We start from the raw sequence: 16,395 nt of genomic DNA, 5'->3' as shown, positions 1-16,395 counted from the left end.
CTCATTTTCTCTCTCACAGCTGCCATGTAGCATTTGTTAGCCTTTTGTAAATAAGTTATCACAGGACCACCACCCACATCTCCCATTGATTCAGCTTTGGCTAGCATCGAGACAGCTTTGTATCCGCTGGAGACGGATGAAATTTCTGTGTTGGACCTAGGGTGGCCCTGTCCTTTTCTCACAGAGGTCACCCCTTTAATCCCTCCTTTTCAAAGTCTTCTCGTTTAAACCCAGTATAGACCTTTATTTTACCTGGTTCTTCTAATCAGTACCCTGATGTATTGCTCTTTGACAAAGGTTCAGTCACCCCCTACTGGGGCTATTTTGGTCTTAATTTCACTTCTAACATTTTCCTGATGTTTGCACCCTGAATTTGGTGGTACACATTGGTATGAACAGCTTTTGCTAAGTCCAAACAAATGTTGGGAAAATGATAGTTACAAGGACTGATTGACTTGATATGCTAAAAATAAAACGGGAATGTAGCGTTTCTTTTCCTTTACTCTTTCTAGCTCATGATCCGTCATCTAGTAATGTGCTAAATCAGAAAAGGTGTTGGTTATAGAAGGTAGATATCCAGAATTCTGTTTTAATTATTTTTGTGATACTTAGCCATATTATTCTCTAGGAGGAGTGGCCTTTCCACGTTAGTTCTTTCTCAACAAAATAATGCTTTCATACTTCATGGATTGTGAGGCAAATGTATTACAGAGTATTAAACACTTGGCTGTCTTTGGTTCAGGTCACAGGAAAATACCTGGGTTGGAGATGGGTGAGTTTTTTGTGTGTGTCAGAATATGTCTAGTAGCAAAGGGCACCTCTCCTACATTGGGTAAGGTCTTTTCTACTGATGATGGTGATCAGCTGCTCACTATGACAGCATCTAAGTTCATTATTCAAGACAGATGATTAGTTAATTATTTTGTGTGTTGTAGCCTGTTTTTCTTGATTGGATTACTGGAATTGTTTCAGAACAAAACAGAGAAAGATATATCTCATTTTATTTGTTTTGTGATGAGGCTTTCCTTTAAAGGGGGAAGAGAGCTGTATGAAAACATATCTGAATTAAAGTAGTTACCAGATATCTGTGTGATCGTATTCTCACTTTCCTAAATGTTTGCACATAGTATAAAAGTATAAATAAAAAAGGGGTAATTTTTTTTAACGGTCAAATAGAACAGCTGTTTTGAAATCCAAACTGAATATTCATAACTCTCTTCCTGCCTTATTTAGCTGATTTGAGCTTTCAAGTCTAATCTGACTTCCTCAGAAGTTGTGCTAGATTGTGACTAATAATCTTCTCATGTTTATACAACATGCAAACACACATATATACTACCTATATAAGCATTATCCTAATATTGGCTAGATTTCACTGACAAAAAGATGATAGATAATTGAACAAACATCATTTGCTGATTTTATTGCAGTTTCATAAGAGGCGCCATTATAAAAAATGGGTATGACATTTGCATTTCTGTTTAATTGCTGTGGAGTGAACATAAAAAGATAAGAGAGCCAAGAGAGCTTATTAAAACTGAAATGAGGGCAAGTGATAAAAGAATGATATTTTAGTGGTGCTGCAGTCATATCTGTCATTCTGCCCACTAAAACATTTTTTTTATTATTATTATTTTTGCAGAGAGAGGGTATAGGCCTTATTCAACTACTAGTTTTCTTTCAATCTACGCTTGATATACAGGATTTCTCCATGCCTGTGCTTTAACTTGTGGTGCGAGGGGCCTCAGTAGCCCCAGGAACTTTCTGGAGAATAACTTGGATTTTTATGTAGCATGAAATGTCTTCTTATTGTCTTTTTCTTTCCTTTTTGTTTTTCCCCTGTTACAACAAGTTATGGGTAGGGATTCCTTGTGCCTCACCATTTTGTTGCTCATAGCCGTATCTCAGAACTCCACTGTGTCCAATGAGATTTACTGTTTGCGTCATCTTTTAGAGAAATTGTTAAGAAGAATGTTACATAGTTTGAATTGTTAAACATTTGGCTAATCTACACTTGTCTGTAAATGAACTAAGTTCTCAGTGAAAAGTACCTTCAGTTAGGCAGTTTGCACAGGCAGGGCACAGAGAGCCCATTTTATCTCCTGTGGAAGCAACACTCTTTAACTGCAATTTATGCAGGCAGGGTACTGTACCTTGCTTCCAGATTCACAACTATGGGAAGTGCTCTTGATCTCCACCACTATGGTACTGGGCACTCACCTGAGGACTAAAACCAGTTCCCATATAGGGAAATCTGCAGAGAAGTCTGATACAGGAAACTGTAGTGTCAGCCTGCAGTGGGTATCACAAAAAGAAGCACCACGTGTTTATAGTCGTGACTCCAAGTTAAAAGGCAGAAATATATGTATAATGTGTATCAAATCCTGACTACATGGCTGGTGCTGTCAAGAGGGTTCTGGTTTTTTATAACAAGGAGCCTTACTAAGGGGATTGTTAGGAAGGGCTGTAATCCATCTGTCCAGAAGAGGCAAGGCAATCTCTGGCAGCAGACTACCCTACCTAATGAGGTGGTCTTTGAACTGAAGAACTTGAGAAGTGGGGTCCAAAATGGCAATGTTCCCACCGTTGCAACAAACTCGGAAATAAGCCAGGCCAATCAGAAGAGTAGCAAATGTTCCTTGGCCAGGTACCTCAAGGACGTGTATAACTATAGGGTATCTTCTTGCATCTCTCTACGGAAACCTGCGTCCTCTGCTCCCTTTTCTTCTCTGTAGTGCCTGTATACCAACACATGCAGCATGGGGAATAAACAGGAAGAACTGGAGATCTGTGTGTGGTTGAAGGAACATGATCTCATTACAGTCACAGAGACATGATGAGGCTGCTCTCATGACTGGAATGCTGTCATGGATGTCTATGTACATTTCAGGAAAGACAGGCCAGGTGGTGGAGTTGCTCTTTACAAGAAAATAACTAGAATGTATTAAGCTCCACCTGGAGATGAATGATGAGCAAGTGGAGAGCTTGTGGTAAGAATTAAGGGGCAGGCTAGTATGGGTGACAGCACTAAGAGTATGTACTACAGGCTGCCTGATATGAGAGGAAGTTAATGAGGCCTTCTGTAGACAGCTGAAAGATGCCCAAACACTGGCTCTCATGGGGGACTTGACTCACACTGGTATTTGCTGGAAAAACAACACTGTCAAGCATGCACTGTCCAGGAGGTTCCTGCAGTGTTTAGTGCATATCTTTGATACAGGTGGTGAAGGAGCCAACGATTGATTGGAAGAGTTCAGAGAGTTATGATGTTAAAAAGGTTACAAGAGTGGTAGAGTCTACTTGGAGGCCAGCAGCTTCCCCAGGGGATCAGTGCTTGTTCAACATCTTCATCAGTAACCTGGATGAAGGGACAGAATGCACCCTCAGCAAGTTTGCTGATGATACTGAACTGGAAGGAGTGGTTGACACACCAGAAGGCTGTGCTACCATTGAAAAAGACCTGGACAGACTGGAGAGTTGGGCAGAGAGGAACCTGAAGAGGTTGAGCAAAAGCAAGCATACAGCTTTCCATCTACAAGAGGAATAATCACATGTATCAAGACATTAGGTGGCAGACCTGCTAAAGAGGAGGTCTGCAGAGAAGGACCTGGGTGTCCCTGTGGGACTGCAGGTTGACCATGAACCAGCAGTGTGCCCTTGTGGCCAAGAAGGCCAGTGGTATCCTTGAGTGAATTAAAAAGAGCATGGCCAGCAGGTCAAAGGAGATGATCCTCCTTCTCTACTCTGTCCTGTTGAGGCCACATCTGGTATGCTGTGTCCAGTTCTGGGTTCCTCAGTTCAAGATGGACAGGGAACTTACAGAGAGAGCCCAGAGCAAGATAGGTAGGCCTCAAAAATTATTAGAGGTCTGGAACATTCATAGAAGGCTGCCTGAGGAGATGGTGGAGTCACTGTCCCTGGAGTTTTTCAAGAAATGTGCAGATGTGGCACTGAGGGATGTGATTTAATGGACATGGTGGCAATGAACTGATGGTTGAATCTGAGTGATCTTTTCCAATTTTATGATTCTGTAATCTCCCTTATGAGGAAGGATATATGAGACCTGGGAATGTTCATCCTGGAGAAGAGGAGGCCGAGGGGGGCTGTTATCAATGCTTACCATTATCTTAAAGGAAGGAGTCGAGTGGATGGCTCTTTTCAGGAGTGACAAGTGACAAAACAAGACGCAATGGGCACAAACTGAAACATAGCAAGTTCTGCTTGAACTAGAGAAAGAACTTCTTTATTTTGAGGGCTATATATAGCCTTGGAATAAGCTGTCCAGGGAGGTTATGTGGTCTCCTTCTATTGACCTATTCAAAACTCACCTGAACGCTTTTCTGTGTAACTACTCTAGGGAACCTGCTTTAGCAGGAGGAGGTCAGACTAGATATTCTCCAGAGGTCCCTTCCAACACCTACAATTCCGTGATTCTGTAATCATAACTTCTGCACGCTCTATATACACAGAGACATGAAGGTATACATGAATAATTGAATTTCTGCACTAAAGCATTATAACAAAGGCAATGCTTTTAAAAATAGCATTGTAAAATTATCCTAGTTTTAAAACATTCAATATCTATATATAAATATACATATGCTTCTTGCCAGTGTAGGGATTCCCTTCGTCTGTTCCTGAATTTCACATGCCACCTTGCAGTCTGAAACAACGTAGATGATGTATGTGCTAATGCCACAAGAGTAACTACACATAAACTACCAGCAGGAAGTTTTCTTGCAGGAACTTATGCACTAGAAAAGGTGGTAAATCTGCTTAGGCATTTCAGCAGATTGCAGTAAAATTCTGCTTTGTCAACAAAATAAACCCAGTACTCCCAAGTGTTCAGTACAACCTTCAGCCACTCAGAAATGATGAGTTGTCAGTGAACTGATACGGAAAACAGAACTCTCTTACACATCTTTTCCCACAAAAGAATATTTTCAGTTCTGTTCTCTGCAGGGAGATCCATAATTCTCTATGTGAAGCTGTGTTAGCTTGCTACAAAATTGAGAAAAGCTACTCAAATAACTAAAATATACTCTGTAAGATTTGTGTGTGTGTGTTCAGTCTTGCTGCTCTAGAACTGATAGCTTACAGCGACTTTAAAAAGGAAGGGCGTCCCCCTGAAATTCAAGAGCTTTCTGGGTCTAGGTAATAAATACTAATGTCCAAGGTCATCTCAAGTATTTCTAAGTGAAGCATATCCACAATCTGGCCTTACCTTCCAACATGCATCTTGTTTGATTAATTGTACATATGTATGGTCTGAAAGACAAATATAGACAACAACAAATTCAGAAAACAACAGTTTCTGCTATTAGATCATCCTAGCAATATAGTTTAGCTGCATAGTCTGAAATGTGAAGCAGCAGGAATAAGTAATAATCAAATATTTTGTTTCTATAGAGCCTCTGCGTTACTGCAACAACTAATGCTCATATGCTAATAGCACTTATAGGTGCTTTTCTTGTTGCTTTTGTTTGCTTTGATTTGCTTGTTTGCTTGGTTGTGTTTTTGTTCTTGTTGTTGTTATTTCCCTTGTTTATTGTGAAAGAGTAAAATCACTAACAATTATAGTAAAAAAGCAGTAGAAACTAAAAAATACATATGAAGCTAGGAACACGATTATCATAGTATGTTTTCCTAAGAGTGTTTTTTATTCTGTGAAAACATCTTTGGTTTTGTAACTGTTTTCTTTTTGTAATTATAGACTGGATTGCTGTCATGCTAAAGCACTCTTGGGTAATACTGATGTTTATCAGAGCTATCATATGTTACAATTGATGTTTCTTTTTTACACCGCAGTATATTTGAATATATCCTTCAGTTCGAGCCTTCTTTTGTAAAGCCATTTTTTGGGTTTTTTAACTGTTATGAGGAATTATCTTAACCAACTTATTCATTACTAGATTCAAACATACATAAAACAGAAAGTATTCATTGTTCCACTTTAGGTACCATATTCTTTATTTCTGAGGCAATTAACATTTCTATGTACATCCATACATATATTTATATATTTCATTTAATAGCTATGTTGTACTAATTTATGTATGAAGGACTAATATTCAAAAAGCAGCTACAATGAAAGTGCTTAATACAATTTCAGAAAAAAAAATCTGTAATTCTATGGGATCCATACAGAACAAACAAATAAATACTTAAGGGACTAATACTTCTGTCATCAACATGTCTTACAGAAGCATAGTAAATATGATGTTCTTGCCACTAACACCAACATTCACATCTATAAAGGAAAAATGTGCCTCTGTAGATTGAAGCCCATAGGACTTTTGATCTCAATAGTATCAAGATTCTTTCATAAATTTCAACCAGCAGAAGAAGCAAATGGAATATAATATGAAGACTTCAAAATCATGTTCCTCCAAAGCTTTGTGTTGCATTAGTTTTCACAATTCAGCAAAACCCTTTCCTTGCATACTTTCCTTGGTGTACTACAAATTGTGCTTAGTCAAGATCTCAGCATTTCAGTGTTGCTCTTTATCTCTAAGTAATTGGAAATTGAAATATTTATGAGTTATTTTTCTGTTCCAAAAAGTAGAGGAAAGGGAAATGGATTGTACAGGAAGTTTCAGTTTTATGGAGTAACAGTTGCTGTTCCATAATTATCATAGAATCATAGTATCCTTAGTGTTGGAAAGGACCTCTGACAGCCACCTAGTTCAGCTCTTCTGCAATGAACAGGGGAAACCACAGCTATATCAGGTTGCCGAGGGCCTTCATCCAGCCTCACTTTGAAAATCTCCAGGGACAGGGCATCAAGCATGTCATTTAGCAACCTGTTCCAGTGCTTCATCACCCTTGCTGTAAAAGATTTTTTACATGTATGTAACCGAAATCTACCCTCTATGAGCTTGAAATCATTTCCTCTTGTTCTATCACCACAGACTCACCCAAAGAATCTGTCCTCTTCTTTTATGTAGCTCCCCTTTAGATACTGAAAGGCTGCTAGCTGGTCATGTCGCAACCTTCTCTTCTCAGGCTGAACAGCCCCAGCCCAGCTCTCTCAGCCTGTTCTTGTAGGAGAGGTGCTCCATTCCATGGATCATTTTTGTGTCTCTTCTGTGGATGCACTCCAACATGTCTATGTCTCTCCTGTACTGAGGACTCCACATCTGGATGCAGTACTCCAGGTGAGACTGGCCATGCTTCCTTTGAAATCTTCTGTCTTATGATGGAAGGTTTCCTATAACTATCACTGGTAAAAAGAAGCAAACAAACAACAAAAGAACCAAACAAAGATCCTCAGATTTATTTCTGAAATGTTTCAGTGGTCTTTGTGTCTCTCCTCACAGTACTTTTTTTGTGTGTTTTTTTTTTTTTTTTTTTTTTTGGTGGCATTTATAGTTACAGTATCTCACAGTGTCACCTGGCATTTGAATTAGTGTTTTATTTGTATTTTGTTTGTAATAGCTCCAGAACTGGTTACCTTAGAAGATAAATATTTCTAGTATTTTCTTGGCCACAATGAAAGGAAATGTTTGGCAAATTTTTGAGACATAAGGAAGTTGTACTGATACTGCAGTGAATTCTGTAATGTCCGAAAATACATTTTGAAATACATTAAACTGTGTGTACAAAGAGAACCATAAATTTGAGAGAAAAGTCCAGAAGAACCATTACCACAAAACTGAACATTAAGCTATATTCACTAAAACAGAAGTTGCATTTTTATGTTGCTTAGGAATATGCAGAAGCTAATTATATATTTTGTGTATATCTGCTGGAAATTTTTGGAAAACTATAGAAAATCAGTAGACAACAGTACTACCAGAGCGGTATGGATTCAAAATTAGTAATGACCATGCTCACAAATTATGGCCAATTTAATCAAAAGACGTCATTTTTAAAAATCACTTTGAATGGATTTTGAAGTCTTCAGATTGAATAGTACAGAAAGGACAACTAACCTTGTATAGAAAAACACAGGGAAAATTGATGTGAGTATTGTCCAGGAGAGGGAAGGACCTAGGTGGGAAATAAAGGTGACTTGGAACAAACCTGAAGCCTTTTTAGAGTGCCCCATCCTTAAGTACTAATTGAAAATCTTCAGTTTTAAAATAAATCAATTGGTACATTGCCTATTCCTCTTTGTGTGGTACAGTTAGACGGCTTAGTGCCTAAAGGTGATCATAGAAGCATTGTTAAGGGTCAAGGGAGCATTGATTGGTGAGACACAACCATGAGCTGTGGGTGAAAAGCCACCCAGGGTAGTCATCTGAAGAGTCTCTGTGTCATAAAATAGGTATGTAGTCTGCTCCAAAAGTAATGTATTTTTTTTATTTGTGTAGAAACTACAACAGATACAAAAATCACAATAATTCTGTTTGATTGAGCAAATTCTCAGCTACAAAACACTGTTTTTGAAGATAGTCATCACCATTCGCTATGCATTTTTGCCACCAATAAACAACAGCCTGCATGCTGCACTCAAAAATCTGCACTGGCAGAGATGACCCACTGTTTCACAGCTGTTATGATGGTACCATTGCTAGGAAAGTAATGAGTGTCTAGTAAACACAGACCATCTCTCATCAGCCCAAACAGATGGAACTTAGTAGGCAACAAATCCATACTATATAGTCAGTGTGGTAGTAGAATCCAGCTAAGATTAACAATGTGCTCCACAGCCTTAAAACTGGTGTAGGGTCCGGCATTAGTATCTTGCAAGAGAAAAAGCGTCTTCTTCCACTTCTGATGCCATTTTGTCAGACTGCCACCTTGCTGCCATCTGTCACATGGCAACAAAATGTAACAGAATATGGATGGGAAGGTCCAGTGTCTACTGCCATGCCACCAACATCCGCCTCTGTTATCATGAGGCAACATAGTAAAGCAGGAGGCATTACTTTCTGAGCAGCCCTTGTACTTCAGGCTTGGGGATTTAAAGGACTCACTGTGGGATGCTGTAGGGAGTAGGGAAGCATTTTTGGATTATTTTTAAAAGTATGGTTAAAAGGAGGAGATGCGTTTTGGGAAAAACATTTAGAGGAAGAACAAAGATGAGAAAAAGATGAAGTGTAGGAATAAAGGAGGTAGTACAGGGTAAAAGAAAAGGCATAGATGGAAGAGAAGATAAAAGTTGTCCAGTATGCGGGCTGGTGAGGAGTACTCTTGTCTGAGCCCTGTAGTATCATAGAATCATTAAGATTGGTAAGACCTTTAACATCATCTAGTCCAATCATCGACTTATCCTCACCATGCCCACTAGCCATGTCACAATCTCCACAGTTCTTGAACACCCCCAGGGATGGTGACTCTACCACCTCACTGGGAAGCCCACTTCAGTACATCACCGCTCTTTCTGAGATTTTTTTTTCCTCATATACTACCTGAACATCGCCTGGTGCAACTTAAGGCCATTGCCTCTTGTCCTATCACTGGTCACCTAAGAGAAGAGACCAGATGGTTAACCTCGTTGTAAAATGGAATTAAATCAGTTGAGCAGGACTTTCCCTTCAAAACCTGTGTTGGCTATATTCTGCTACCTTACAATTTTTTTTTAAATTTGGAAGTCAGTTATCTGATATAGTCAACTTTCAGGACACATTCCTTGAATGGGTAGTTTAAAAACAGATATTTTATTTTCTTCAAAAGCTGGAAGAACAAGCTCTTGTTTTTTGAAACATAAAACCGAATTGAGAATATTTATCTTTTTTATTATTAAGTCTTACACTACATCAGGCACCCATGGGAGCAGCAAGCAGGTAAACAGGAGGGAGCTGTAAAAAGCCTAGGGAATGTGGAAATACAGTTGTGCCAGCCAAATGCATCGAGGTGTGTATTTAAAAGAACAGAGTTCTCTCCAAAATCAGAAAAAAAATGTTTGAGCCCTTTCTCCACTCAGCAACTAATGTATCTACCATGTCAACAGATTTCAAACTTAAATACATGTAGTATATTTATTGTTCTTACAAGCTTAGCAATTATTTATCTTTCCTATGTCATATTCACAACAGATGTTTTTCACCCTGTACAGTAATTATTTGTATTCTATTCTCATTAGTTACACAGAGGAAAATGATGTGGTTACTGTATAGCAGCTTTTAGCATGAATAGCCTGGAGGATTTTGTTCTATAAATTTCTAATCACTGCGTCATGGTAAAATGACATGGAGTAAGTGCAGAGTTGGGGCCAAATATCTACCTATGTACAGGGATTGAGAGGCTAAAGTATTGCTCTGGAAGTCAGCATTAATTTCTCAGTCCTTTGCTTCCTGTAACACCAGTGCTGAGCTATGCCCAGCCAATAAAGGAGGAAGAAGCCCAGGAGGAAAAATGCCAAAGTGGTCTGCCAAAAATGAACGTGTTACTTGCCAAATGAGAGTTAGCCAACTTTTTTGGAGTTCTCATGGCTCCTTGGTCAGCAGCGTAAAACGGCTGCATGGAGTTGCTTTTCTACTGCCGTGTTCCTGAGCACAGAACCTTTCCCTTTCCAAGCAAAGAGCTCCTGTAGCCTCCCCACAGATTTCCTGCACAACATATAAGCTGATCGTGGACTTGGACAAGACTCATAAAATTGCCTTTCAGCCTAAATTTTCTTCTCAGTCTCAGAAAGTCACTAGTGTTCCCATTCCTTCTCCTTCCTTTTGTAAATTATGTTAAAGATATATTGCATATGTTTCCTTTCTACATAACCAGCAACATTCCTGAAATTATTGCAATACAACCTCCTCCAGCTAGAAGTAAACCCTGTACCTTAGCTATTCCATCAGCAAGAAGGTTATTTACTTCTTTTCAGCCCTGCTGTATGGGGCTGTTTAATGTGGAGCATTGGATACTCATTGCAGGACACCTAAAGCCAGGGGTTCTCAGTGTATCTGTAGTTGAGTAACACAGATGCGGCCAAGCAGCCTAACAGCAGAGTGCTTCTTTCTGTTCCTTCATTTCACCTGTTTATCGTAGTATATAGACAGCAACCTCTGTCTTCTGCAAAAGCCTGCTCCCGGTGTATCTCTTCTATATATGTAGCTTGTATAAATCTTCTCAGATGAAAATTAGAGTAAATTTCCATTAATTTTAATGACAGTGGGACTAAGTATGCAACATTACCACTGACCCTACTGCTTTGAACTCAGCAAAGCTAAAGCCAAGGGTTTCAGTGTGGTTATTTGAATCTAATACCAGGTTCTGAATTGGTTCTGCAATGAAAACTGCATGAAAACTGCACGCCAAAGTTGCTCACTGTCTTATGTAACTCTTCCTTCACACTAAGTAAACAATCAGCCTGTGCAAGAAGCATGGGCAGGGCTTCCCTATGCACCCCATTTCCCCATGCACCACCCAGCCACCAGAACAGTCCCAAGTCTCTGGCCTCTTGTTGCCTCCAGCATGTCTGCCTGCTGAGCTTAATGCTGGGGGCTGCAACAAGGGGGAGAGTACCAACCTCCATTATTCAAATCCAACTCTGTACTCCAAAGATTTGTATTTAGATATTACTTTCTAGAGAAGAGGCACTATAAAAGGGTGACCTTTTATGCAAATGTTGTCAAAAAGTAACAACAGTTCATCTGTCTAGTCCTATGTCTTTTTTTTTTTTTTTTTTTATGCAACACAACAACAGTTCTGAGAAACTGTATGTTCCATCTTCTTTTTGTATGCTGTTTCTGTCTTCTCTGTGGCTGTGTTGTCTACATTGAATGGGTGCTAGTGCACTTGAGGGAACCTGAATCTTCTCTGACTGGTGAGTAGGTTAAGAAACCTGAGCACTAGCAACTGAAGGGGCTGCGAGCCTCGTGTGCTCGGGTGCCAGCAGCTCGAGAGGGTAGGGCACCTGGGAGCAGCTCCTGGACTGGAGTTACCTGCAGTGTGAATTGATACTCCATTAGCAGACCTCAGAGTTGATCAGCCGTTGCAGGTGAACTGCCCCAAGCTAGAACTGCAGTTTATGCAAATAATATACGTTTATGTAGGCATCTGTCCTTGAGGTTGGATGTGCATATGGGTATGAATGTGAAGATATGTAGGCGTGCTCATCTTTCGCATACACATGCTCATCCAGGCACAGAGCTGCAGCAACCTTTCATCTGCCTGGGTGCTGGGCTCAGCTGCCTCTAACAAAGATATTAAGAGTGGGAGAAGATGCCATGTATCTGAACAAATGCAAAGAAAATAGCTATCTAACTCTAATTGTTTTAGTATTTAAATAGTTGCAAATAGATAAGAATTCATCCATGAAAAAATGTGGCAAAATATATAATTGATACGGAAATTTACAGATTCCCTTTGTTCTCCCCCAGTTTGAAAAAAAAAGTTGTTACTTTTGTTATTTCAACTGCAAAAAGAATATTACATAACAGACATTGGCACATAAATGACAACACAAGTTAAATTTTCTATTCAGGTGTTTATATATTCACTCAATTCTCTACCAGCTATAGATACCAATGGCATTGTTCTGAGCCATGGAGACTTCATGAAGTGAATTGAGCTGCTATTCCTATGTTTAGATAGTGAGGAGCTTCGGTATGAAGTTAGGTCACAAGTAACAGCAAATGATTAAGCTGGCAGCATCAGACCAATTACAAACACTGCCTTGCTGCAGAATGGAGCAGCCAAACAAGCCAGTGTAGAGATTCTACTTTTCTGACAAATAAAGCTGAATTTTCTGTGAGACCACCAAGAAATAAGGCTCTCTCGCTGACTACTACCTCATATGCCTGTGCCAAACTGTACCAGTACAGACACATATAAAGACTGGGCCATGGTTCAAGTGAAAAAGAAGTGCAAGTGAATTTAAATAATCAGAAATATATTTAGATTTGCTCCATTTATCTTTCACATTTTAGTTGTGAATTAAAATCTACAAAGCAGGATTTATTTTGTCAAACTAAAAAAACATGCACTCTACATACAGCTTGAATTACGTAAAATTATTCAAAACCGTCTGGGCAGAAATGCTTTCATATATTCATATTGCTGCTATTCACATGGCTTTGGATTTTCATGTCTGGGTATTTTGGATGATTCATGCTTCCGAGTCTGAGAGGTAGCAGCAAGCTTCAGGACTAAAACAAGAAATGAAAATACATAGTTGTGGTGTCTGGCATCTTTCTGTTCTTTATCTTCATACATCTCTGTCTGTTGGGACAGCTGAAAACTGTAGCCTTTTTACTTTTCACCTCAGAGTTGTTTATTTTGGTTGCTGATAATTAAATGAAATGAAAGTATACAGTTTCATAAATCTGAAACTTGAAGCTGTGCTGACTTCACAAATTCTGACTGGGGCCTGCCAGTGAAGGTAGAAACATGGTTTTTGACAGCAATAAAGGTATGCAGCTGTCCTTGATTTCATCAAGCAAAGAGAGAGAACAAGGGAGAAGCCATTCAACATCTTTATTTCCAATAAAGCTTTCAGTTTAGGAGTATAAAAGAAGGTGCATTGCATTTGCAAGAAGAATGATTTGCTGGTAAAAATGTTCCAGAATTTGATGACCTTCTGAGTCATCAGAACGTAGTAACACCCAATTATTCCTGACATCAGAATATTGCATAGGCACAGCTGCTAGTTCATGCACCAAAATGGTAGCCAGCATTTTAAGAGCCTCTGGCTCTACATGGTTTTCTTTTGTTTGTTTTTGTTTTTTTTTTCCCCATTTTATATCTGTTCATTCTCCTATTTTTTCTTTTTTTTCTTTTTTTTTTTTTTTTTTTTTTTTTAATGTATTTTATTTTACAGTTCCCAGCCCACCTCCTGCATGGGAAAATAAAATAAAAAATAAGGAATTTAACAAAACAAGACCAAAAAAACAACAGCTAGGAAACAAAGCATGGCCAGCAGGTCAAGGGTGTAATCCTTCCCCTCTCCTCAGCACTGATGGGGCCACTCCTGGACTGTGTCTAGTTTTGGGGCCCCCAGTACAAGAGACACTGCCATACTGGAAAGGTTCAAGTGAAGGGTCATAAACACAACCAAGGGACTGGAGCACTTGCCTTATAATGAGAGGCTGCTAGAGTTAGTGCTGTTCAGCTTAGAGAAAGCTCATTGAATTTATATAAATACCTTAAGAAAGAGTAAAAAGAGGATGGAGCCAGGCAGTTTTCAGTGGTACTCAGTATTAGGACAAGAGGCAGTATGCACAAACTGGAACACAGGATGTTTCATCTGAACATCAAGAAACAATTTTTATGCTGTGATTGACAGCACTGGCACAGTTACTCAGAGAGGTTGTAGGATCAGTCCACTTGGAGATCTTCCAAAGCCACCTGGACATGGTCCTGGGAAAATGGCTCTGGACATTACAGCTTGAGCAGTGAATTTGGACTAGATGACCTCCAGAGGTCTCTCTCAACCTCAACCATTCTTGTTTCTATAAATGGATCAAGTGGGAGGAATAATAAAACTCTTTGAACTCATCAGTTCCTAAGGAAGTATTAGTATTACATTTCTGCTATTCTGGCTTATGGTGCTAAATAAGGTTTTAACTATACTCTCCTTCATGATCACATAGATTCCAACAAAAGACTGAATTATAAGGTGATATATAGGGTTTTGTGCTAAGGTATTATCCTACTGTAATTGATGGAAACCAGAAACGATACTCATACGTCTCTTCATAATTCTGTTTCCTTGTTTCCTCTGGGAAAATATATCGATCTACTACAGAGAAAACATTCAGTGTCATTCTGACACTTTTTTGTTTTAGCACTTTCTGACTCACTGGCCCAAAATTTCTTCTCTAATGATCCCAGGAAATCTGAAATGAGTATCTAACTTAGTACTACATTTGTAAGCTGCATTAAAAATATTCAGTATGCTATTAAATGCAGACTAGTAGGGGTCCATATTGTATCACCATATATAGTCTATGAATTATAATGTCTTTTTGATTGACTTCAATCTTTTTAACCAGATCCAACCTGTAATCCAATGTTGTGTTATTCCCTGAAGGACTTCACATATCACATATGTTCTTAGAAACTTGTTTTTATAATGGGGCTTTCCTCACAATACCTATAACGCATAGGTACAGTATTATATAAAAAGCTTCATGTAACTGTACATGACATATTTCTTATATTACATTCACATACTCTCTGTGATTAGTTTTACAGTTGCTGAAATCCCAACTATTCCTATATTACTGGTGTATATATATATACATATATGAAGACACATACAGTGCATGAATATCTATTTAATATTCCTAAGTTGTAGGAGCATGAGATCCTTTGTCTGAAATTTTGAAGAAATTTATCTGTAAGTATGCTTTAACATTAAGATTTTATTTATTTGTTTGTTTATTTATTTATTTTTATGGAGAGGTCGGTTAATTTTGTACAATTGTCCTTCAGTATAATTGTCGGTAAAAGTTTCTGGTTAAGGTTATTGCCATAATTTTGTTCAAACACATTTTATTAAGAAAATGAGGTTTTATTAATTTAATGTGGAAATCAATGTCAAATTGATTCCAGATTGAAAGGGATAAGTTTCACTTAGATTGTAAAATAGTCAGATAATACAGAATGTTCAGTAATAAAAAAGTGTATATGCTTATTTTTTTCCTAACTCACTCATAAAAAAAAATCTTTAAGGTATTACTAGGACAAAAATATTAAATTCCCTTTCTAGAGACTGATTTCTATTTCTTTTTTATTATCATGAACATCAATAAAAGGTCTTTCGCATCGGTCAGTTGTTCTCTTTTGCATAAGGAAAACATTATTCTAATAACAACTTTGTACATCCACATTTTGATGGAAAAGGAAATACGGAATGGTACCAAACATGTTAGAAGTTATAACATATAAACTTTATGCTTTCAAGGATAGAAGACACTAAGAAAGATCAATATTTCCTGTTGTGGCTAATTTGAACATATTAAAACAAATATCTTGCAGAGCATTGTTATTCGAATAGTCCTGGAAGCTTGTGTGAATTGACTGATTTCATAATATCGAGCACATAATTAAGAGACCCTTGAGTACAGAAATCAGTTCTTATGTAATTCAATTGAGGTCAGAAGCAGTTTTCAAACTGGGCTGGCCCTCTGGGTTGTGGAAACTGGAGATAATTCCAAAGGTGCAGTGGAAAATTTCAGATGGCAGCTGTCTGTCTCCTTTCACGTTTCCTCTCTTTCTCTGCTCCCTTACTACTAAACCAGGTCTTTTGGCTCTGGAAGCTTTGTGAAAATTGCAATTTGTGATTTCAGCTAACAGAGTAACAGCCAGCCATTCCTGATCTTGGATCAAAAAACATCAGCAACAATAGAAAAAGATTAACCTTAACTTTATGTCGAAAGTTTGAAGTGCTTTCCTGAAAAATGGTTTGAAACCCACAAACTGCTGAAGGTATCAAACTCCACTGTGGAGAGGACATTACTAGGTGGTAAAAGTTCTGGCTGCAGTATGATACCTTGGCCTTCCTCTCTT

At 38.5% G+C, this 16,395-nt stretch overlaps 1 protein-coding gene across 6 annotated transcripts in view; it reads left to right on the top strand.

Annotated features, from left to right (window-relative positions):
* The window catches only part of IL1RAPL1 (interleukin 1 receptor accessory protein like 1), a 694,430-nt gene that overhangs the window by 390,188 nt on the left and 287,847 nt on the right, over nucleotides 1–16,395 (top strand). Inside the window, exon 1 of one of the 6 annotated variants that reach the window (XM_048929693.1) lies at nucleotides 7,077–7,157. The exons of the other annotated variants lie outside the window; for them this stretch is intronic. Within the exon in view, the coding sequence (XP_048785650.1) occupies nucleotides 7,144–7,157 (14 nt within the window). The 5' untranslated portion in view covers nucleotides 7,077–7,143. Of the gene's footprint in view, nucleotides 1–7,076; nucleotides 7,158–16,395 lie in introns of those variants that run through there. 6 annotated transcript variants of the gene reach the window in all.

Source organism: Lagopus muta, chromosome 1 (assembly GCF_023343835.1).
Source record: "Lagopus muta isolate bLagMut1 chromosome 1, bLagMut1 primary, whole genome shotgun sequence".
Classification (NCBI taxonomy): domain Eukaryota; kingdom Metazoa; phylum Chordata; class Aves; order Galliformes; family Phasianidae; genus Lagopus; species Lagopus muta.
The sequence above is the reverse complement of the archived record's forward strand: the minus strand, read 5'-3'. Positions and strand labels throughout refer to the sequence as shown.